Source organism: Ixodes scapularis, unplaced genomic scaffold (assembly GCF_016920785.2).
Source record: "Ixodes scapularis isolate PalLabHiFi unplaced genomic scaffold, ASM1692078v2 PGA_scaffold13__105_contigs__length_92229423, whole genome shotgun sequence".
Taxonomy (NCBI): Eukaryota; Metazoa; Arthropoda; class Arachnida; order Ixodida; family Ixodidae; genus Ixodes; species Ixodes scapularis.
This window is the reverse complement of record NW_024609839.1, coordinates 49278539-49302840: the sequence shown is the minus strand read 5'-3', so window position 1 is coordinate 49302840 and position 24302 is coordinate 49278539. Positions and strand designations below refer to the sequence as shown.

Genomic DNA, 24302 nt, shown 5'->3' with positions numbered 1-24302 from the left:
GATCGCGATTGAGTCAACTCTCCTTGGCTTAATGACAGTTAAGAACGCTAGTGTAACTAGGGCATTAGTAGATCGTTCCGCCGACTCCGATAACGATATCGGACAGTCCGCCGACGCCTCTCGGCGTGCAACGTATTGTTATCGGGTATCGTTATCGGAGATATCCGAACGATGTCCTCAAACACTTTAACTACACCGGAGCCGCTTCGAGCCCACTTGGGGGAAAACCGATAAACACCGAACTAGAGCCGTCATTGAACGAGAAGAATCCAAGCCTTACTGGAAAGAATCGTCATCTACAGCTTCATGTGCCAATCCAGACACAACCCACACTGGCCTGTCCATGAGACTGCTTATTTTCATTTTTTTTTTATTTGGGAGGGTGGGTTGGGGGGGGGGGGGGCGCAGAGGGAACACGCCCCTTATTTTTGTTTCCTCTCTTATAGGTACCGGGACGTTTTCAAACTATTTGAGCTACGCTCAAATGCCCCTAAAATATCCCGTGCCCATGACATGTTTTCGTCAACATGTGCCCCGATAAACACCGAATTTTCGTGTGACGCCGAAAATGGGCACGACGAAATACCGAATGTGCAGAAGAAATTAACCTCTAAAAAACCTTCCGGAAATTGAAGATAATTAACGCTCTGAAAACGTTGTATCTTACTTATAAATAAGGTCGCGGGACCTTAGGTCCTCGATAGATGCTCTTAAATGCTCTGATGATGATAATGTTGATGGTGGTGGAAACGTTGTTGATTTACATAAAAATTTATACACCCCGGTTCTCTTGACTAGAGTCATCCGAGCCGGAGGACGGTAAAGGGGGGGGGGGGGGGGGGGGGGGGGAGGGTAAATGGAAAAGTGAAAAGATGGGTGACCATACCCGTTCTCAAATTAAGAAATGTTGGAAAAAAAAAAAGTCCGGCTTTTCGATGCGCATTACTAATATTCCCCGTAGTAGATGTTAGGCAGGTTGTTTTCCCCGACCTCGATGGTGGACCACCTTGAAGTTGCCGTCGAGGACCGAAGGATCGTGGATGAAGCTAGTTGCTGGAGGGCTGGATACGTCGGTGGTGGTGCAGAGGCGATCGACAACTCCTTGGGTTAACGAGAACAACAAATCTTTACTTTGATAAAAAAAAAAATCAGTTACATAAAAGACAAAGGCAAACAGATCTCGCGCTGTAATAAACTGCCGGGCACGGCTTACAGACTGCAGGGGACGCCTTGGAGTCAGATGGTCCTACCGCGCACGGTAAGGACGGCGACTACCTTGTAAACGCGAAGACAAAGACCCTTTCGCGTACGACAGGTAACGCGGCGAACCGCGGGAGCTGAACGTAAGTAGGGTCGCCCACGAGCCCATTCCAAAACTCAAAAATTTCCCTGTCCGGCCAGGGTCTAAAACAGTCAGCGTGCTCGAACCCGTCCAAGCCAATCAAGGATCGACACCCTGGTCCCATTGGCTAGAAGAACCAAACTACAACGCCTACACACAACGCACTTTCGACCAATCGGGTGAGAGGTCATTGCTCCGAGAGTGAACCATAACCCAAGCCTTGATTCTCAGATCCCGAGGATAAAATACGACTTATGGCTTTTCTATATGCTCGGAAGTTACACATCCGCAAACGGCGAGAACCACCAAGAAACGTCGGCAGGAGCGCGTCTATGCCACCACGAAATGCCGCTGAAACAAAGTAAAAAGAAAGGCACGCCAAGCATGTACAGAATATATGGGGAGCACATGGTCCCCGGGCGTCACGGAAGAGTTCCGAGACACGACTCAGAGAGCTCTGAAACACTTTGTCTCCCAGCAAACGACCTGGCGACCGGTGACGTGTTAATGTCTCGGCCGTGGGTTCCCCAGCAAACCTTTACGTCTGGCCCCGCGCTTCAGGGTCAAAGGGGTAGAAGTACGCGGCACTGAGATAGCAGCCTCTCGTGGGAAAGTTAAGTGCTTTCACGTGGGCTTGAAAACCGGGGTTCCACCTGAAATGCAACGGAGAGGGTGACATGCCCGCGGCCATTTCTCCGATACCGGGAAAAGCTCATAAACAAACAGAATTCCGATTCGTAACGGCACGGGATCCCCTGAAACGCGACACTCGTCTCCCAAAGCGCCTCCCCAATCCCGACCGAAGCGCCCACAGGCGTATAAAGAAAACAGAGCAAGTGATGCCGTACTGGCGGTCAAAAAAAACATAATAAAGAAAAGCGACCACCTCTACACCCTTTATGTGGGCACTTAAGATATATATAGGTGAATTTTAGATAAGGTATATGTTACCTTATCAAGACGTACGTGATCCAAACGCCAAAAGCATTGCTTTTTCCTCCAACAACCGAATCTCGTAAGAACTACTTCGCGCCGCGTATAAACAGCGCGCAAAACTTGTTTTTTCTTTTTCTCTCTGAAAAAAGGTATAGACTTACTGATAAGACATCTGTCTCTTCACGTAAGTCTGTACGAGAAGCCACACGCTAAGGCGCCCCCTATATTATGTAGGCGGTGCTAAGAGTACTGTAAAGGCCGGTTCTCACATGCAGCGAAGCGCTGATGTAGCGCTCCTCACGTGCCATCAGCTACTTATCGTATGCCATGAGCAACAGTTTTGTCGGTGCGATACAAAGCTGGTGAACGCTGCCGTCAGCACGCGCTTAGCGCGAGGTTAGCGCTATGCTTGTAGCGCTCCGCTGCATGTGTGAACGGACCTTAAGCCGGCAGAAATAGTACTATCGGGCATCCAGATTAACATTTTTTTTTTATTATTTTAGAAATATGTACGTCAGTTACACCTGACAATCTCCAAATTCAACTGTCATCGCTTCGCTCATCTCGGTATAAATCGGATCTCTTGGGAGTGCAGGGGAAGCGTGATGAAACCGTCGAAAATATCCATGGAGACGGTGTCTCCCTCCTTGGGCAGCACCCTGAACCTTTGCATCAGAGTAGCCAGGTACATAAACAACTCCATCGTGGCCAGTGTTTCTCCGGGACACATGCGCCGTCCTGTTGGGAAAGGTAGAGTCAAATAAGAAAACAACAAGTTTTCTTAACACTAGGCTTTTTCCGTGTAGCCACCGTCTGGTGGTCGAGGGAGGGGGGAGAGAGTTGTTTGTGAGCTAAAAGTGGAGGGCACCACTACATTCCTCTGTGGCCGTCAGAAGACATTTCAGCTGTGTTGTTGCATTGAGTTTCATTTATTTTGTGCCATATACTACTAATATGAATACAAGAAAGCGTAAAATAAGAAAAAAATACCCGCCAAGATGGGTGCTGAATCTGTTCGCCGTGAGGCAGGAGCTTTCCGAAAATGAAGATAGCGGGAAGCAAGGAAAAGTTAGTGTAAATCTCGTGTGCAAAATTTTACAAAAAAAAAAAAAAGATTATAAGAGTGACTGGGGAAAAAGGAACATAAAATACGTCAGGATGAAAAATAGCATGAAAAAGGCGTACCTTCGCGGATATGGAATCTTTGATTACGTCTCCAAGAGGTTTCAACGCGCGAATAGATGCCTGGTTCTAACTCGAATGAAGCCTTGGCTTCAACAATTATTGTCCTTAGATATCGTGGCCATGGCTTAGCCGATCCTTTACTGCATCTCGCTAAAATCATTAACACTCACAAGCATTGACGAAGTTACCTTAATAATCACTTAGAGTATCAGTTCAAAATCTCTCGGTCGGGAATATATAATCAAGGTATTTGTATAAAACAAGTGCCACCGGCTTAGAAGGGCATGCGTATTTAGGCGAACTATTTATGCATTGGAACTTCTATCACGCTTTCAATTTCCTATAAATTTTATTATGGTTTCCATTCAATTTTACCCATATCATTTCTAGGTTACTTACATCATACAGGCCATACATATAAACGTGACGCGCATCAAAACTAAAACAGTGACCTCATTTATTTCCTTTTTTTTTTTCCGAGACGCCAAATCCTCGAATGACATTTCCCTAAACGCAATTCTTTTTGCGAATTCATGCAAGAAATGCTTGCAAATTCGCAAATTCTTGCAAAACAGCAGTTAAGCGAAGCCATTTTCCGAGCTGCCTCATACACATTTATTGTGCCGCATTTTACTTGTTTTTTTTGTTTTGTTTTGTTTTTTTTATTTACAATTATCTCTTTCGTGTAAAATTTCAGTTAGGCTGCATTTGTTTTCTATAATTTTCTACAATGAGTGATTACCTTCCCCGATGCTTTCGTCAACGGAGATATTGTCGTTTAAATAATAATAAAAAAAAGATCTGCGGCGCCGACAAAGGCAGGGTTGCGAGGGTGAGGGCTGCGGAAAGTGTCTTTCATGTGCGAGTTCTTGTACAAACAAAACACATTCTACTGAAATACGCTTAGGCCGCTGTACCTCCGTCAGCACTGCGTTCGCCTGTGGCATCGACTCAATATCTTACCTGTAGTGAAAGAAAGCATGGCGGCTGGCTTGGGCAGTAGTTCGGTCTGATCCGCGTTTAGGAATCTGGTCGGATCAAAGTCCATGGGGCGTTCCCAAACGTCTGGATCGTTATGGACCGCCCAGATATTCGGCAGTACTACGGTGCCAGCGGGAACGTGGAAACCACCTATAGTGGTGTCGCGTTCGGCTCTGTCAATAAAAAAAGAAGAAAAACACTGATTCTTTATTCACAATATTGTTCAAGAGCGTCAACGTAAACTCAATAAACACCTTGGCCATGGAGCAGCACTGGCGGTCACCATCTCTTAGTCACGAAGCGTGTGATTGGATCTGAGTCCTCTCCGAACTTTCACTTGGCACTCGTGTCCGGTACACGAGAGTACGAGCACAATTAATGGCAGACTCGGTTCAATGGCACGGCAGAATGCTACTCGATGTCAAAAGCTTTTGGAAAGGGTTACAGATCCTGTATAGACAATTGCAAGCATGGCGCCCGACCGTTGCCCCGTGAGGGCAAGCACGTGCAGCTTGCGCTTGAACATAGCCGTGGCAAGCTTCAAATTGCACGGGCTTCTCCGCGCGAACAAAAACATGGCGGCGGCTAGTGGCCTTGCTTGCGATGGTCTATAGACCTTTCCAGAAAAGGGCTGCTGGCCGGCTTCATTTTCAGTGTTCGTGCGTATCGCGCGTGATTTGCTCGCTTTCCGAAGCGACGCACACGCGCGTGCTGAGCTGTGGAGATCACACGCTGAGCTGTGGATTTGTAAACATTGGAAACACACCAGCTCGGAGCACGTGGAGCGAAAGCTCGCGCTGCAGAACCCAGGGATCCTGGGTTCGAGCCCCACCCCTGCCCGTTTCGATCTGGATGAGCATCGTACCGGCGTGCGGTCGTGTGTCACTACTGCGTGATGCACGTTAAAGACCCCAGGCTAGCGGCTGTACCGCACTGGCTAAATTTCTCATCTACAGCTGGGAGACTCGTCGCCCCTGTGAGGCAGACCAAGTTCTAGGCTGTATAAACATACACACAACCCAATTTTAAACATTGGAAAGGTCTATAGGCTCCATACGGGAGCCAGAGTTGCGCGTCTGTTTTCCACGTGCCGCTGCGCCGCTATCTGTTCGCCGAGATTGATCAATTGAGACACAAAGACGGGGAGCGGCACGCGCACGGAAAACTTTCCCGCTTTCCGTGATGGCGGCGTGCGCTGCGCAGCTATTCGCCGAATTCAATCACGTGACCGGCCGCAATCGAGGGAGCACGGCTCCTACACGAGAGAGGAGTGACTTTCCCGCATAACTTCGGATTTCAAGATGGCTGAACGCGCAACTCTGGCTCCCGTAGGGAGCCTTTGCAGGAACTCCAGAAAGGGTATTCTACAAACATTTCAGTATAAAAAAGTAGCAAGAAAATGAGACTTCTGTTTACTTCCATACATGCAATCACAACAACACTGCGCCTAGGTCTTCAAGGGACGGAGGCAGCGTGAATTCAGCTTGGTGAAAACTTTCAAACAATAGAGAGTTCTAGTAGATCGTGTTTTCAGGCCACGCTAATCGTAGCTGGGGCTAGCGATGTCACTTCGATGCATGTTCTGAAGCGCGCGCTCGTGGCGGTAGCGGGCCTTTGAAAACGATCTACTAAACTCCCTAATCTCTTCGCCTGTCGTTAAATGTTTTTTACTTTTTTTTTTTTTTCGCTAGCACTTCACGTGACCGCAAAATGCATCGTGGTCATTCGAACTAGAAAAATAAATTCGGTGGTGGGAAATGTTTCCTGCACAATGTACGAGCTCAGCAGCAAGGCCACCACAATGACCGTTCATGCGACATCAGTGATAGAGCGCCTTCATGGGCGCTTTGCTTAGGGTGATGACATCTGGCCATTTCATTCCGACGCTTTTGTTTCCGTATTGTTCCTGAGCACAAGCAAGCGCGTCTGCCGGCGCGAGCTCTTTGGCATTGAAAGTACTACGGCCGCATTTTGTTACCGGCTATTTCTTCGCACTTTTCTCGACAGCGCGTGCTGTCGGCATCGCGTACTACAAGAATGGCAATACTATAAGCAAAGTGCACATTAAGGCACCATAATCAGTGCAAACCATGTATTTGTCCAAAATAATTGATTGATTTTTTTTTTTGTTTTTTTACGTCATTTTGGGCTGGTCGGTATCTTTTACGAAAGAAAACATAATTCTTCCCATCCTGTACTTTTTTTTATATCTTCACAATTTCGATGATTCGAAGTACTGCGTGATCATACGCACAACAAAATATATTGCAAACTGCTGGCAATAATTATAAACATGTACTATATTCGCATGTTATTTACGTTGTCTATACTTAACTGTTCAAAACGCAAATTTAATTGTCTTATTCGCGGATTTTGTAATGAGCTGGGGCAACGCCTCCTGTATACTTTATGCCTGTCGGAAGCGCACCCCGAGACCGCCCGTTTACTAAGTTATCCTTCTCTTCTAACGCCCGTGTGCGCCGCGAGACGGCGCTGCCTACATAGGGACGAACACCAACTCAACTCTGTCACGTCACGCCGCGGTGTTTGCGCATCGGGCGCATTTCCGGTCTGGGCGTGTGGGCGGAAGTCGTCATGCGGGCCGGGCATTGCTCTGTTGTTTTGGAAGAAACCAGACTAAAGACTACTTTCATTGTCGAAACACCGGGATAGAACTGCGCCAAAATATCCGGGAAAGGTGTCATAATAGTTTTCCCGTGTTTTCTGCCTGCCCGATTTGTCCGAGAACGAAGATAGGCGCCATGAAAAGGCAAAACCAGACTTCGTTGGACCACACTCGCTTTTCTGAGAAGCGCTATGTCTTTCCTTCCCCCTCTCACTATCCCCGGTGCAGAGTAGCAAACTAGTTAGAACTGACGTTCAAGTTAAAATCTCTGCCTTTCCTTCATAAAGCACTACTACTACTACTTTGGGTTGACTTCACGGAGATTTGTGATCGTCAGGTAGATTTATTTTGTTCCAACAAGAATGCGACAAAACCGTCAAGTTGGCCAGACCACGTGTGTACAACCGCCTGGTCGTTCAAACTGTTGTCTGCTCGTTCAAACTTGTCTGCTTGTTCAAACTGTCGTCAGGCCGTTCAATCGACAACAGTTTGTACACCGGATGTTGACGCGGTAATTGTGATAAGTAATGACGGGTTTCAGAAGGTTACAAATTTGAAGGTTGTTTGGGGCAGGGTTGGGCAGAAATACAAATACCGGGTTACATTACATGAGCAGCTAAATATTGATACTAAAATATATCTGTAAAAATGTATCGCGATATGTACCGGAAATACATTTTAAATGAGGCAAAAAGTCTTCGTAAATACAAATACAGGAATACGTTTTAGGGAGGGCAGAAATACAAATACAGAAATACTGATACTGCAATATATGTTTCAAACTTGTTTGAGACGCCAACTGAGATGAAGCTTGAAGTTTGAAGTGGAAGTATTTGATCCCGAAATTACTTTCCAGTAGGCTTGGCAGTTTGCCTTGAAGGTAGTTGTTTCGGACGACAAGGAGTCTTCAATGGGCTGAACAAAATCGTTCCATCAAGGACTGACCGCGGTTCCTTCCCTGACATCCGGTCTGTCTGACGAGGGATGCGAAAAGACCTCGATCTCTAAATAAATAGTCACCCTAAATCCCATCAAAACGTCACCACGGCCCTGTCCAATAAGGACACCCCTGTCAACATTCATCACATGACGTCACGGTGGAATGGATTTGTATTCTTTATCCGTAGGTGTGGCCTTGAACATGAAACTTTACCACGCTGCTTTATGAAAGGACAATACGTACTTTCGTTGCAGGTTACCTAGTTGAAGATCGTGCAGGCATGTCATTTGGAATTTTCGAGAATAGTGGACCACTTGAAGCATCCTGAACCATATGTCTTATCATCGGTTACGGTTAAAAAAATACACGGTGGCATCCCTGTTCTGGAGGTCTTTCCTGCCGACCCTCCACCACCAACGCAAGGATTGCAGTCCACAAGTTTCGCCTAGCCTGATCCAAACCGAGACCTCGTGGATTGCGAGCTGCTATAGCCGGCAGGGTGCGAGCTCTCCGAAAAACAGCACTCTCGAGACGAGTCGCAGATGTACGAAGTTTGGGTCGGCACAGCGAGGCCACGACTGGCCTCCTTCCTGGGTGTCGGATCATCAGAGCAGCGGGTCACGTTCACGTCGGCTGATGACGTACCCTTGGGCCGTGCAATATTGCGGGCGCAACCGCAGACGCATTCGCATATGTGTTGAACTTTACTGCGTGAGTCGTCTTACTATTTCAAGTCAACCACCAGCAGGCTCGTGCTGCGACGGACCGTGACTCAGCTTTGCCGGCTGGGTGTACTGTGTACGTTAAGGCAAGAAAGACGGTTAGCAACGGGCAAACAATGACTCAAGAAATCCCCACCTAAGGACCTGCGGCAGAAGATGCTCTGATTCCACTCCTGGCACGCCACGTGGTTCGAGTCCCCGACTACGCCACACTTTTCAGAAGAGAGAAGAGGACACATAGAAAAATGGTGTGGAGAATCGGAAGGAACCTTGGTCAGCATAGTAACAATGCCCCAGCATCTCCTTGACCCTGGTGCCCTCAGAAGTAAAAAAAAAAAAGTGCGTTCGGACTTGTATTTTTTTGGGGGGGAGAGAAGAGAGAATAAACTTTATTGTATTTCTCAAGAAATGTAAGGAAATACATTTCATCCTGATTGTATCGCGATACAAAGAAACATTCCAAATGTATTTCGATAAAGGAATACAGATAATGGTAAAAAATGTATCGCGATACAAAAATACAGATACGAAATGTATTTCTGAAATACTATCGCGATACATTTGTATCGCGATAGTGCCCAACCCTGGTTTAGGGTAAGTAGGTTCGGTGCAAACAAGAGATACAAATAGATGTTGATCCTTGTTACCGGTGAAGATCACCGACTTGCTATGATTAATTCACATGGTCCGATTCTCCTAGTGATTTCTAGTACCGATAGTCGAGCATCGCTGCTACCGTCTACGCTTTTTTTTTTTTTTTTTGCAACCCGATCGACGTCGCGACAAAAATAGCGAGCAGAATCTCATCATATGTATCAGGCTTTAGCATCCATTGTGCGGCGTCCACGCGGAATGAATTGCATCGTGTCACATTATTCACGCCAAGGTTTGGGGTATAACTAGCCTCGTCAATTTCGCTGAGGCCACTAAAAGAGTCGGAGACGCAGAATCAACAATTCCAACGCGAAAAAGAGTACGGGGACTCACGCCGAGGGCGACAACATCGCATTCTAATGGTTTGTTGATGCATGACAGTGCGCTTCTTTCTCGCCCATACCTCCATCGCGCATGCGCGGAGCCGGTGGCGTCCTCTAGGGGCGCTCCGTTTTATTTTTTTCTAAACATGAGTAGGTGTGTCAAAAGCCGATTGAAGAGCGGCTCCATCTCAGACCATGGGGACCGCTTGCAATTTAATGGCTGACACCTAATGCGAAGATTAGTCGCAAGTGCACTTGCGCTGCATTTTCGCGTGGCGAGGAGGAAAGCAGGAGGAAAGGCGGAGGCGTTTGCAGACGGTAACGCTTTCGTCACCTTCTCATAGCTCGCATTGCCAATGCCGCCCTTAAACCACGTGTCCCAGACCGGGCAGTTGGAAACTCTGTAATACGGGCTTTTTGGGACAGGAGCAGACCACGCGTCGCGCGCAAAGTCCCGGCGTTAGCCTCCTGAAAGCCTCGATTACAGAGAGTTTCCAACTCTTCGATTGGAGTCACGTGGTTTATGGGCCGCGTTTGCCACACGAGCTGCAAGGAGGAGACGAAAGCGCTGAACGTCTTGAAACGTATTTGCTTTTCCTTCTGCTTTCCTTCTCACCACGCGAAAACGCAGGACATCCGCATTTGCGACCAATCGCCGCAGGAGGTGGCCGCCATTAAATTGCAAGCGCTCCCTTTGTATTGAGATGGACCCTATCTTCAATCAAGGCTGTCTACCCTACCCCAGAGCCGTATATATACACCTTTTTTATGAGGGCGCAGCCATATTGAATGTTGTCACTTCTGGTATGTGGTAAAACATTGTTCTGATCTCTCCACGCCGCTGGAAGATGTTTACGAAAAATGCGCGATTGTCACACATTCTTGTTGGCCTCACCTATATGTTCTCGCATATTCCAGGTTGAAATGCTTTATTGTTTTTTCGCACCCCATAGCAGATACGGAACTCAGGTGACTAAAAGCGACGGGAAACCGAAAACGTCTATAGAGGAAGTTTGATCAATGAGAGGAGCGGGCAGAGCCAGACCGTGCAACAGCCGCAGACAGAGGGCTGGACGTGCTCTCTTGGCCGACCAGAAGCCGAAAATAATTCCGTAGCGGTGGTAGCAAAAAACTTTTATAAAGCACGCAAGAGTTCAAAGTAGTAACTGTTCACGGCTGAAGATATGGTACAGGTGATGTTTCGATTATGATCATTCAAAAAGATGTAAGAAACGAATTTGCCACTTAAACTCTGTTTTGCTCGGGCGGAGTGTGACGGCAGATTCCTTGCGTTCGGTGCCGGCGTGCCGATTATTTCGGTCGTTCCTTTAGTCGCCCTAGTCCACCATGGTTTTGGATAACCATAATTGAAAAATCACGTGCACCATATTTTCAGTAACCGAGAGTTACTCCGATGCACTTATTAAGTTTGTTTTTCGCGACCACCGCCAGGGCAATATTTTCGGCTTCTGGTTGGCCACATTCGAATTTGTGAAGACGCCCTGGAACACGCCCACCCCACTTTCGACCAATGGCGTCTCCTCATTTGCCTCCAATACTTCACAACGAATGGCCAAACTGCCCCACCCTAAGCAATGGCGGCGGCCCTCGTTGTATTTTCCTTTGTTCGACAGGAATGAGTATACAGGAGGCGTTGGTTGGAGCCACCTCAAGCTACACTTGCTGCAACTTCTGTATGAGTAAAAAAAACGTATTGATTGATTGATTGATTGATTGATTCATTCATTCATTGACTTATGGTAATCATAGCAAATTTCCCTTCCCTAAGGAACAATTCACTCACACTCTGATGACACCCAACGGCGCTACTGTCCTCCAGCGCAGCATCTCCCAGACGGCAGCCATGGTGTAGGGCATCTTGTGCCTGTCCTCCCATTCGGGAGCCCTGACCCGGCCCACGACCTTGTCCACTTCTTGCTGAAGCTTCCTCTGGACACCCTCGGGGTCTCGGGCGCAGTTAAGCAGGTGCCACAACATGCTCGCCCTCACAGTGTTTGTGCCGGCTCCGAAAAAGTTCAAGGCGTTACCAGTCAATGTCTGCGCTGCGAGATGAGAAAGTTGCAAGAGAGTGAGATCCTTGCTCATTGACAGACCTCAACTGCACGAACTGTAGCACAGCAGAAGCAGCTTCCCAAGGTAAGAACGCGTCTTCTAGCCTCCGCTGGAGCATGCTTCTAAGAGCAAGACTTGAGTACGGCGCGAATCCGGTGCTTAGTCAACGATAATCCGGCTCCATTCATGTTCTTACTGATTGAACACGTGTCACAGCCGAACGCTGACGAAGTACTCGTGTTCAATTTGAGTCCGGCTTTGGGTAGAAAAGTGAGATCATTTACCGCTACGGAATCTTTACCTAGAGGGTGCTCTATCACTCCATGCAAGAAAAAAAAACGAATGCGAAAAAAAAGGAGTAAAGTAGTTTACCACAGCGGAGAAGCCCGGCAGGCTAAGCATAGGCTGCCGTGCTCAGGATATAACTAGGGTTCCGTGTTTTCGGATTAATTCGAAGAACTACGAAAAAACACCCACGGTGAAATTTTCGTCAACGCGGATCTCTCTGATAGACTCCAAATTTCGATGTACCAATGCCCCCCCCCCCCCCCCCCCCCCACCCCCATAAAAAAAAATGGCGGTAGTTTACAATTAAGTTTGAGCAGACCGCGGGGTCAATGCTCCTGAGAAAATGTCACCACAGTTTTCTTTCAAATTTCGGGCCATTCACATAAGGGATCTTAACTCTTACCTCGTCAGGGTTCATCAGGAAAACGGGTCTTTCGGGTAATGACAAAAGCCACAGTTATGGTTTCTAGTTCAATCTATACCAATTTTGCTTTCAAACAGTGAAAGCCGTGAACCATATAGATTTCATAGAAGGGGAAAGCAAGGGCGCGGGAACTTGAAGCTTTTAAGTTTTACCCTTTATCATTCCATCCAGCGTAGCCACAGGGTAGGTTGATTGATAGGATGGGATGAATACTAGCTTCCCAGCGACTACCTCCAGCAGTTTATTTATTTTCAGGCTTCGACGTTTTTCAAAGCCACACTTGTTTGCAACTTTTGTTGTGGGAAAATTTAGAAAAAATTAGTAATGCCAATGGCAATGGCACCAACACCAAATCCAGCCGAAGAAATATAAATTGATACAAGTTTGTTTTTTTGAATCTAGCTACGTCTACACTCAGATATTATTATTTTTAATAAAAAAAGTACTGCAAATTTAATTTCCGAATTTCAGAGAATGGGGAATCGAAGAAAAATAAACTTCGATAAACTTAGAATTTTCGGCAACTAATAAACTAACAAAAAAAACACCCTCTGAATTTAGTAAAAAAATAAACTCCGAAAACACGGAATCTTAGATATAACAAATAAACACAATACAAATTATTGATTTCTCGGTACGAGAATACAAATGCGAAGCCCTATTGACCAATATGTCTAATGAGGCCCCAGTAACAAACACCCTGGGCCCAAATAATAGGCCCATAGTAAATAAGGACTCGCAACACAATGACTAGGTCGAAGTACGGCCCATGTAAAAGGTTCAAGTAACGCCTAAGTAAAACAAGGCTCACGGCCCAAGTAAAAAGCCCGTCTAAGACCAGAGTCACCACCCAAGTAAGGTTTGAGTAAGACAAGGTTTAAGGTCAAAGTAATAAAATAAGCTAACCATCCAAGCAAGGCCCAAGTAAAACTCAATTCATCGCCTAAGTAATGCGCGAGTAAGGCCCAAGCAAGTCATGGCACGCGGCCTAATGAAAATTCCCAATTATGACGAGGCACATGACCCAAGTTAGGCTCAAGTAAGTCTCACGGTTGAAGTAAATCTAGGTTCAAGGCCTAATTAATAGGCACAAGTAAGATCCAAGTAAGGTAAGACTCCCGGCTCAGGTAATAAGCCCAAGATAGGCAAGGATCAAAGCTTAAATAATATGCACAAGTAACGTCAAGACAAGGTTCACGGAATAAGTAATAGGCCCAAGGCCTAAGTAATAGGCAGAAGTAACGTGGAAAACAAGGTTCCTGTCTCAAGTAATGCGCACAAGTAACGTGGAAAACAAGGTTCATGCCACAAGTAATAGGCACAATTATGGTTGAGTAGCAAAAGACTCCCGGCCCAACTAATAAGCCTAAGAAAGACAAGACTCAATGCCCAAGTAATGACAAAGATGAGGCTCATTTAACAAGTAATAGGCACAACTAACGTCCAAGTAACAAAAGACTCCCGGCCCAAGTGATAAGCCTTAAGACAAGACTCAAAGTTTAAAGGATAGACACACGTAACGCCAAGAGAAGTTTCACGAAATAAGTAATGGGCACAAGTCAAGGGTCCCATAATAGGCACAAACAACTGGCAGAAGTAAGGCCAAACTAAAACAAGACTCACGATTGAAGCTTGCATTTCCTCCGTTATTCTCGTTGATTTTTTTCAAGTAAGCACCAATGAAGTCCGTGTTAACAACTGCCTCCAGGGTTTTAGAGTGCTCTCTCACCTGCTCACTGCAAATTAAAGAGGACAATGCCCGATCGTCACATGGGGTTGAAGGGTTACTGAGGTATGTAGATGTGCCTCATAGTTTTTACTTTCATTTTATGAAACAAAATACTACATGTATCTACAATATTGTCGTGTGCGTACCAGTAGCCGACACGCCATTAACAAATACAAAGTAGGTCAGACGTTTTAGTTCAAACAAAGGTTCCATTTTTTGAAATTAAGGCCATAACACATAATTTTTAAACTGAGTATCTTACGAAAGTAAAGAGTAAACTCGCAGCAAAGAAGCCTCTTGCAGTCGACACTGACCGCCTGCTTTTTGGTCGGCTACAGTAGTACTGTTGGGACGTAGCTCTTCCGACAGTATGACAGCATCACCGCTCTCCTGTAGCTATCATGTGTTCATGACGTAACCGAATAACAATAATCTAAATCTTAGTGGTCAGGGAACACGTTATACAATTGTTGAGAGTACAAAGTCTGACTTAGATTGTCAAGAGATCATTTTCTCTTGTCACGTCGACTGCCGAATACCATACTTGCCTGATGAAATCGTGCACACTCTTTAGTACGTCCTTAGAGATTCCAAATTTTGACGATGGAATGTACGAGACGAGGTTCCGCACAGAGGGAAGAAAGTCCAAGGCCGACACAAAGCTTGCGTTGAGGGCAAACTTGACTGCCTTCGTGTCCAGAAAATGGCGCCTGGGGTCATCGTAGTGAAAGCGCTCTCCAAACAAGAGCGCCGTGATGTTGTTCGAGACGCTTGACGTGAGCACGTCCGTAACCGCTTTCGGCTTGCCGTCCCATGACCGCAGGACATCGCAGAGCTGCAAAATCTCCTCCTGTCGGCGGCCAAAGACAGGCGTCTTTAAGCCACAGTCATACACCTCGTGCATCATACTAAGGACACTGCGTTTGCTGCAGACATGAGAGGCTTATCTGCGGATAGTTTTTGCGTGAATAACGTGACGGGACCATCGTACATAGAAGAAATTTGCCCCAGACAGTGCCAGCAAACTGTATTTTTTATGATGTCTGCTTAGTGCCATTGCGGCTTTCGAGCCTTTTCCGACAAGGCGAGTAGACAACCAGTACCAGTGGATACCTCACTTAGTGTCCTCCGGGCAAGATTGAGTACAATGACTTACTTTGATGTGTTCTTCCATGGACTTTCTCCCGAATCCAAGATCCCTGAGCACGTGCAGACAGAACCTACGGTTATCCAGCCACGGTTGCCCGTTCATGGTAACGATTCCTGGAACGCAAGTTTATATGCTGAATTAAAATTTCGGTTTCGCGATGTTCGGTGCATGACACGTGACGGTGGAAATATTACTGTTCAATTAAAGCATTATGAAGTCAATTATTACAACTCCATGGCCACGTAGCCATGTGCCAGGAATCGCTGCCTGAATAGCCAAGGAAGTGGATGATTGTGATTTATTTAGAACATCTTTACCCCAGACAGACATTTCCTTAGTTCAAGCCTAGGTACTGTCCCGTATCGATGTAACGACTGGAATATACAATTCAGAAATAATAAATTTGTTTTTATACGTATTGACCATAAAAATAAATGGCTCGTGTTTTGCAATGTCATGTGCAACATTTATTTCCATCCTACCTGGGCATGTACAGTCCACAGTATTGAAATGAAAGTAAATAACAAGCCACAGTCTACCCTGGACTCTGGACCTGAGCGTAACGGTTGAAATTTCATAAAAGAAAACGTGTCCTCGGGCATGCATTTTTGTTATTTTGGTTAGAGGTTATGATTTGTTCTTCACACTTTTTAGATGAAAAATAACACCATGCTTCAAGTTCGCAATAACAAGCTAGATTCAAATAAATAAAACTAAAAGAAAGTCCGGGTTGTTGTCATACAAGACAGTTAATCGGACCATATGTTGCTCCTAAGAGACAATAGGTCAGGTAGATAAGATAAATAGAATATAACTCAGTTAGTACTTACCGCTACTTACTTACCTCTCAGTTAGTACGTGTAAGTATGTAAGTTAACCGCTGTTCATTCACTTGATAGCAATTATGTTATTAAAAAGCTTTTCTCACAAAACGTTGCGGACCCCTCCTCTAAATTCTATGCACTATAGAAACATTGCTCCAGATGGAAGAAAAAGAAAGAGCACGCGACATTCGCTGTTCAATATTAACCCATTAAGTTCATACTAACTGATCGAAATGAAACTCAGCAGGCACATCTGTTTAGAGGGCACTCCCCACAGAGAACACGGTTTCTGCCGCACTCAACGAAAAACAATCGTGTCCAATTTTAAAGCAACGTATTCCATTTAGTACGCGCCTACGATTTCCGCAGTTACATATGAACCTCGCTGCCGGGCGCGAAACAGCCCGACTTTTCTCCTCGTCTTCACCATCGCCTCCTCCGATATCCTGTTTCCGGATGGTTCGAAAGGGACAACAGCAGCGGGGGGGTTTGGTTTTATTGGCAGAAGGTGTCAGTCATGTCCAGAACACATTTCAAGGACGCAAGCGGACACCCACTTTACCCTCCAAGAAGATTCGTTGTCAGGCGGAAAAGAAGCGGAAGAAAACCCCGCACTTCGTCGGGCCAAAACTCGCACACGACACACGCAAAAGCGAACCGTAATTCTTTGTGGACGGTCCTTAAAGGCCGACGACCAGACTCGAGATTCTGCAAGGCAGAAGATCCTCCTCATCATGGAAGAGGGGGAAACAGGCAACGGCGGACAGGATAGAGGAGGGAGAGGAAGAAGGGACGGAAAAGAAGAAAGCGCGAACTGGTAGCCGGTCTTTAAAGCAATTGTCACTTTGCTAATGCATCACACAAAAGGCGGTTTGCAGACACTAGAGAGTTTTGGGAACCGTTTTTGCACATCCGATACGGCACGGTGGGCCCTCCGCCACGAACTGCGCATGCGCTTGCACAGATGACTCCCATATGCGCAGTTCGTACGGGAGGGCCCATCGTACCTCATCGGATGTGCAAAAAGGGTTCCCTTAAACTCCCTACTGTCTCATGCACGTTTCTTCCTTGTACGGAGGTCCTGCCATATTGTTTCGTACAAAAACTCTCTGCAGACATCTTGTAAACATACAAATATATCAAGAGAACATGCTTGGGGCGTATCCGCAGATTATTCTATAATCATGTCCGCGGAGAAACTCTGCGTCCTTTTGTACGTTGTATTAGAACTGTGGTCGCGGCTTTCACTTTACTCACCGTCCATTCCTAAGCTTCTTAGACGAAAATACGGCGGACGAGCCAGCACCTCGTCCTTGTTCAGACCTTCCTTTATTGATTGGACGGTATGCAGCACCAGCACGTCTACAGACCCCATCTTGACCCTGCAACGGTAGGGCAAGACATTATCTTTACTGACACGGGGCCTTTGACACGAAGCATGAATTGGCCTTGCGCCAGTCATATAGACAACGACAACGACACGGGTTTGTTGAACTAGGTTATCGTTTGTCGACGCAGTGCTCATAAAGATTAGCAAAAACGCACATGAGTCGGAATTTTTATTGTTCTAGGACGCTTTAAAGCATATCGTTAGGTCACCTAAGCTGCGCAAGTACCGAATTTGCTTAGGAGCTTCTACTGAGATCAATCTGGGCCCGTTTGCTCGAAGCGCTAACCGCGGCTAACTTTAGCCGCGGTTAGCGCTAAATTGAGCCAAGGCAATCCGCTTTCCAAAGACGTTGCCCTGCCGACAATTATCGCGTTCATTTAGGCCTAGGGATTGCCAGAATCGAAATACTATTTAAAAAATGCGGCAAGATCCTTGTTCATGCTTTGCGATTTAAGTGAGGTAAGGCAAAGCGAAAGCCTCCTGCAACATTCGTTGCTGACTAACGCGCCCGATATTGCAGCTACAACGGCATATTAGTTCCAAAGCGAGCGGCGCTCACTCGCCGGGGCACCGCCATGTTACTCCGCATCCCTATCCGAGCCAGTCACGTGATTTCAAAATCCCTCTCCTAGGTACTGCGGCTAACTTTAGCCGCGGTTAGCGCTTTGGGCCAACGGACCCAGGTCTGCAAGCTCCCGTATACAACAGCCTTCCTGAACAAACGGTACTGCAAAGAGCAAGCGAAGCAGATGCTGCAAACATGTAGGAGTGCGCTTACCTTACAATGGGCCCGTAGACTTCGGAAAGCTTTTTGTATTTAACATGGGGTCTGGGTCCGAGAAATGGCATGTATCCGAGGATCGGAAGGCCCGTTGGTCCAGGGGCTAATGTTCTCTTCTTGTCAGTAGCCTTAGACTTAATCTTGAACAGCAGGACTGAGAGTATCAGTGTTGCCACCAGAACAAGGATGATGTCCATCGTTGAAACGGCGTAACCGTCTCGGAGAACCTCGAATTAAACGACAGCGTTAAAAAAGCTGTATCGTGTGGTATCTAGAGTTACTAGATAATGCACGCTCAAAGTATCAGCACTCGATTCACATTTTTCCTTGAACGCATCGCCATTTCGTTGCTAGTGAAGTGCGGGCGCCAAAGTAACATTTTAAAACGCCATCAGGCAACATAGGTGGTCGCCATTTTTGGGCACGCAGCATGTGATTGGATCCGAGTCCTTGCCGAACGCTGACGCAGACCTCGTTTCCAACAGATACTCTGAGTGCGCGTAGAAACAATGGCGGAGTCGGGAAATTGGTGAACCAGCTACTAGATGGCGCGCTCGTTTGAAAAGGGACTATTGGCGATCGATCGTTGCAATACTAAAAAGCAACTTTCGGAGTTTGAGATACAGTGTCAGGAAACTAAGGCGACAACATTTTGCTCTGTCGCTAACTGCTTTAACGTTTCTGCATGACGTGTAACCGTTTCGTGCGACATCAGGTAAAGCTTCAGATGACTGGCAACAATGATATAAGGCACCAAATTGGCTGAGGTATCGTTACTTTGGAGCGTAACTTTTCTTAGGGGTTTAAGCTGGGGTCGCAGCGAAGACTGCGGGTGAACCGTCTTTTCGCCTCTGAATTTACAAGTAACCTATGCAATTTGAAGAATCTTTCAAAAATGAAAATCTGGCGTTCACATCTTATGATAAATTTCGCGCGCAAATTTGGATCGGTCCAAAATCGCCCCTTTTCTGCGCGCGCATCGTCAGCTGGTAGATCATGCTCAAGTTGGTCATCTTCCGCTCGCAGATTAGTGGCAGCGCAAGCTCTGTGAAGCTAGTGTAACTGTATATGCTTTGCTGGCAGAGCCAGAGTAAGGCGTTCCATTTCCTTTCGCCGCAAACTCCGCATTGGTGCAGAAGCGGTCATGTGCGCGGAGATGGATCCACCCTTCATGCGGGAGAGGGACCTTGCAAGCGCCGTGTTTCAGGGAAAGCATGTTTCTCACTTTGCGTGCGTGAACTCTACCTTCTACACTAAGATCAAACGAACTGGAAGGTTCCTTGACCATTGAACATTATGTGAAGCTATTGGCTGCAGTATACTCGATTTGTTTTATAACGCGACCATTTTTTTACAAGACGTTTCCGAAACCTGGCTGTACGTTAAGCATCTCTGATCGGCTGATCATCAACATCATAGATGCTGCATCAGAGATGCGGGCATCAGAGATGCTTAACGTAGCGTAGTCTCACTGGCAGCGCCACTGGTCTCCGCTAGAGCCAATTAATGAGCTGCACTTTGAATATCGGCACTCCATTCCCCAACATTGTTGTGGGCGCCGCCATTTTGGTGCTTGTATAGAGCAGACGCGACTGCCGATCGTCATGATTCAAAACTGCGACTTCCTCACCATTAGATTCTGTGTTAGGAAGCTCATGTAATATTGCTTTTATCTGTCGCGAACTATTTAAACATTTGTGGAGGACGGAAAGGCGTTTTCTGTGATTTCAGATAAGCCTTCAGATAACTGACAACCATGATTTTAAGCCACAATATGAGTGATAGCCGTTACTCTGAAGCATAGCTTATTTAGTGGCAAAAATCTCCACTCTAGGGGGCTCGATGGCGCATAGCTGCTTTCCGAGCCTGGCGCAAGTGAAGCCACCGGAAGTTCGATGCTTGTCCCGGAAGTCCGGCGTGTGCTGGGATTCCTAGTGCATTCAGTCGATATTTAGGTCCATGCCTTTTTGTGTCTTTTGATTGGGTTTTAATACTCCCGTTCTGAACTAAATCCTGAGAATCAGGCATTTGAACGTGGGACATACGCACACATGATCAACTAGAATCTCAAAATCGTCTCATCGAATGGCTTTCTAGAAGACTTCTCGGGTCCGCATGCGCAAGCATGCGGACCCGAGAAGCAGGCAACAAGCAGGCTCTCTTGGGATGACAAGAAAAAAACAAGCGCCCTGAAGCAGTTCGATTCAGCACTCCGAAGAGTTGAAAAGCTTGTCAAGCGCTGACTTCCGAGACAAGCCGCTTACTTTCCGTGGCTTCATACCTGTCTGCTCAATGCGCCATCCAACCCCCTATAGTGGAGATCAGCAGACTGCGCTTATCGGCTTTCTGATAGCAGACGGAATAATAATATATAATAATCTTTATTGGCTCAGGAGAGCCGCGAAATGCCGTCAAGATACCTTGGTGGCAATCATGATTGTACATCGAATATCTGTGTCCGCTCGTCAGGAACCCTTGACGTGCAGACAGACGAACGGTTAGGTGATATAAGGTGTGATGGTACGGGCGTACGACTATTACGTCAAGCGTCAGGCATATTATTTTGAGGGGGAGGGGGGAAGGGGGGGGGGGGAGAAGTTTCCGTATGCACGAGCAAACGGTTTCGGGACATGAGCGAAACCGCTAGTGTTAGAGATAAAACAAGTAGGGCTTTTGACAACCTTGATCAGAAACCACGTTGACGACGCTAACGCTTTTGACTGCGGTGGATTCGTCACTCGTCTTCGCTGTAACTGCTCATCCTGTCGATCCTGTCTGGGAGCTATGACCATTTTAGTGAAGTTCGTCCTCGGTGAAACGCAGTTCATCGTGAGTGTGGATTACGTTAGGAACTTTGAGGGGCGATTTGAGGACGGTAAATTATCCGAAGTGTACTTGACCGGGTATACGCCAACAAAAGGAGGCTTCTACGATGCAAAATATTCTACATGGCAGGTAAGTAGAACTATCGTACAACAATTATTGTATGGAAGCTGCACGTGAATTACACTAGACGGGTGCACATGCAGCTGAATCATTTTTGAGAGCGGTCTGCTCGCGGTCGGAACCTCGCGCCAGGATACTTACAGTACCCGGGCTTTGTCCAAGAGGTTTAGGTCTACAGCACTGGCGTGGGCTACTGGCATTACTACGGTGCCTTATCTTGTTAATATTGCTTAGCCTGCAACACTGGAATGTGGGCATGAGCGTGGCGCAGGCCTGCTTAGCTTGCACGGACAAGCGTACAAACGAGTCAGCGCGTTTTCGACAGCATCTCACGAGGTTCAGACTGCGAGTGCGTCTCTGGAAAAGGCTTCAGGTGCATGTGCGCTCTACTCAGAACCCGTATTCGTAAAGACGTCGGACGTCATCCAATGGACCATCAAGGTGCGTTCCACCAGGGGACATCCTGGCTCCTTGATACATTTTTAATAGGGTAGCTCCGTGCGGGTACACAAACGAAAGTCCGAGCAAAAGGAAAGTTCCTCCTTTCCCTCCTTTTGAACTGTTCGCGGTATACTCTCGGCCCTGTATCTTTGGTCGGCGCTGCGCGCTTCTAGAAAGGTAGGGCATAGATATATATTCAAAGCTATGGTGGTGTGTTTTATTTCTAAACCTTCTTTTTTTTTTTTGCAGTGAAGACGCCGAAAAAGTAAAGTCGCAAAACTAAAAAAAAAAAAAAATCTTGATTTTAAAAAGAAGTTAGGACCCGCTAACGCTTAGAACTCGTAGCCAAGGCAAGAAAATAAACGTAATGCTCCTTAACAGCCACAAGTTATTTAAGACAGACGCGCACGACTAATAGCCTAGATACACGAGCGCACTCAACTGTCATTAAGCCAACGATCGTTTGCATCTACCATTTGTCACTGAGCTCAACTAATGCCCTAGTTACAATCGTGCTGCTAACTGTCATTAAACTAACGATCGCTGGCATATCCCAACTGTCCTTTAGCTCAACTGAGCTGTCCGGTGTTACACGGTACATAGGCCTAACAGACCCTGTTGACCTGAGCGTCGAGGACACAGCTGAATCCGAAACAAAACCAAAACTGATGTCACATTACCTAGGCAGGGGGGGGGGGGGGGCATAGGGCCCGGGCTCCCCCCCCCCCCCCCCCCCCCGCCGAATTCTTCCATTTTGCTGGTGCCTCCTCTCCCCCCTCCACCTCATATAGCATTTTGTCCTGCCCTCCCCCCCCCCCCCCCCCTCTCCCGAATCAAAATCTTGGCTACGTGCCTGATGCAAATGAAGTACTTGCACACTTGTCATTCATTATAAACGTTTAAAACAAAGTAAAATGAGCTTTTTTGTTGTTTTTAGGGTAAAGAAATGATATTCAGAACATTTTACACGAATTCAAGCAAGAGAGACATAACCAAAGTCTTATCGGCACCGACATCACAATGGGCGCTCTTGCCGAGCTTTGGCTTTCGCGACGTGCCGTGATCGTCGTAGCGGAAGCTCTAGCCTTGAATCATACCTCCTCCGACAATAAATTTGCTTCTACGATACTTTCTAGATACACCTCCCTCATTCTTCCGCAATAGTAATTGCTTCGCTGTCGCTGCCCATGGGCAGCGATGCGGGGAACGCCGCCATCTTTAGCTCTATTGGGGCGAACTCCCATCAGTTAAAGTTAACTGAGGAAGACCAGCACAGCTGAGCTAGTAGCTCAATGACAGTTGGCGCCGCCGTGTCCGACTGCAATTGAGCCAGCTGTCGTTGGCTTAATGTCAGTGAAGAGCGCTCGTGTAACTAGGGTATTAGATAACGATATTTTCTATCATTTCATTACAGTTTCTCATTCTCTGAGAAATCACAATCACTTGAAAGAAACTGAAAACAAAGACTAACAAAGGGTAAAAAGGAAAATACTAACAAGTAATAACTTACCTTCCAGAGCGATTGCGATGAAAGAGAATCGGACATGGCGTCGTCACCAACGCAAGAGAAAAGGAGCTTTAAAAGCTTCAAGAACAAAACCTTGCTCCAGCTTTAATAACACTTGGTTAGCTAGAAGCACTCGGATGGCTGGCGTTTGCCAAAAAAGGAACACGCACTTCACATCACGACAGGTAGCATGAAGGACAGATCGCACGCACTGGCCTGTTTCTACCCCAAAGACAAAACGTTTCAAGCCAGTCTTATCGCTGGCAGCTCCCGTTTCCCGGAGCTCTAATCTGCACACAGCAAAAAAAAAGACTTAAGAAATTGACTTCCGTGACCCGCCAGCGCCAAGGTGAAGCGCACCACCGTCCAATCGCGGCCGCGGAATTCCCGTCCGACTTTGTCGCCAAATGTCCAGGTTATCTTATCAGGGGTTACGGCCCCTGATAAGATATACGAATAGCGGGTGTAGGTGAGAGGCTAAAGCGCGGACGTAAACAAGACAGATGGCGGAGACAATGAACCTTTATCCCGGCATTTTTCTTTTTGTTTCTTCCGTCGCTGATCTCTATAATAAAAAACCTTTCCCAAAAGGCGTGTGAAAATGTGCTTCCCATCGAGATTTTTTTAGGTATAGACAAACACGCCAAAAGCTTCTCATGTCATATAACACCTGAGACTGTGATGGAAGAAATAGGAAAATTTTAGTAGAAGGAACACACACACACACACGCACGCACGCACGCACGCACGCACGCACGCACACACACACACACACACACACACACACACACACACACACACACACGCACGCACGCACGCACGCACGCACGCACGCACGCACGCACGCACGCACGCACGCACGCACGCACACACACACACACACACACACCAAAAGCTTGCAAGCCATATTTCCACGCTGGATACGTATATGACGTTTTCAGTGGCATCCGCTTAATTTAAAATATTTTAGAGCGCAGCTCTTAGGGGCCCGTTTCCGGCTTGAGCGGCGTCGCCGTCGGCGTCGCCGTCGCCGTCGCCGT

The 24302-nt window shown here is 46.8% G+C and overlaps 2 protein-coding genes across 3 annotated transcripts in view; one reads left to right on the top strand and one right to left on the bottom strand.

Annotated features, from left to right (window-relative positions):
• Positions 1-2755: 2755 nt before the first annotated feature.
• Positions 2756-23653, bottom strand: LOC120842301 (cytochrome P450 2J4). Its single transcript, XM_040213351.2, has 9 exons — positions 23266-23653; positions 18366-18595; positions 17455-17579; positions 15380-15486; positions 14772-15073; positions 14118-14230; positions 11514-11772; positions 4427-4617; positions 2756-3016 (listed from the first exon to the last, which is right to left on the bottom strand). The coding sequence occupies exons 1-9, from the start codon at positions 23299-23301 to the stop codon at positions 2838-2840; spliced, it is 1542 nt and encodes a 513-aa protein (XP_040069285.2). The 5' UTR covers positions 23302-23653; the 3' UTR covers positions 2756-2837.
• Positions 20987-24302, top strand: part of LOC120842302 — a 36688-nt gene continuing 33372 nt past the window's right edge. Inside the window, exon 1 of one of the 2 annotated variants that reach the window (XM_040502011.2) lies at positions 20987-21323. In XM_040502011.2, coding sequence (XP_040357945.1) covers positions 21317-21323 — 7 coding nt within the window. In that variant the 5' untranslated portion in view covers positions 20987-21316. Of the gene's footprint in view, positions 21324-21608; positions 21756-24302 lie in introns of those variants that run through there. The other variant, XM_040502010.2, reaches the window with a different exon arrangement.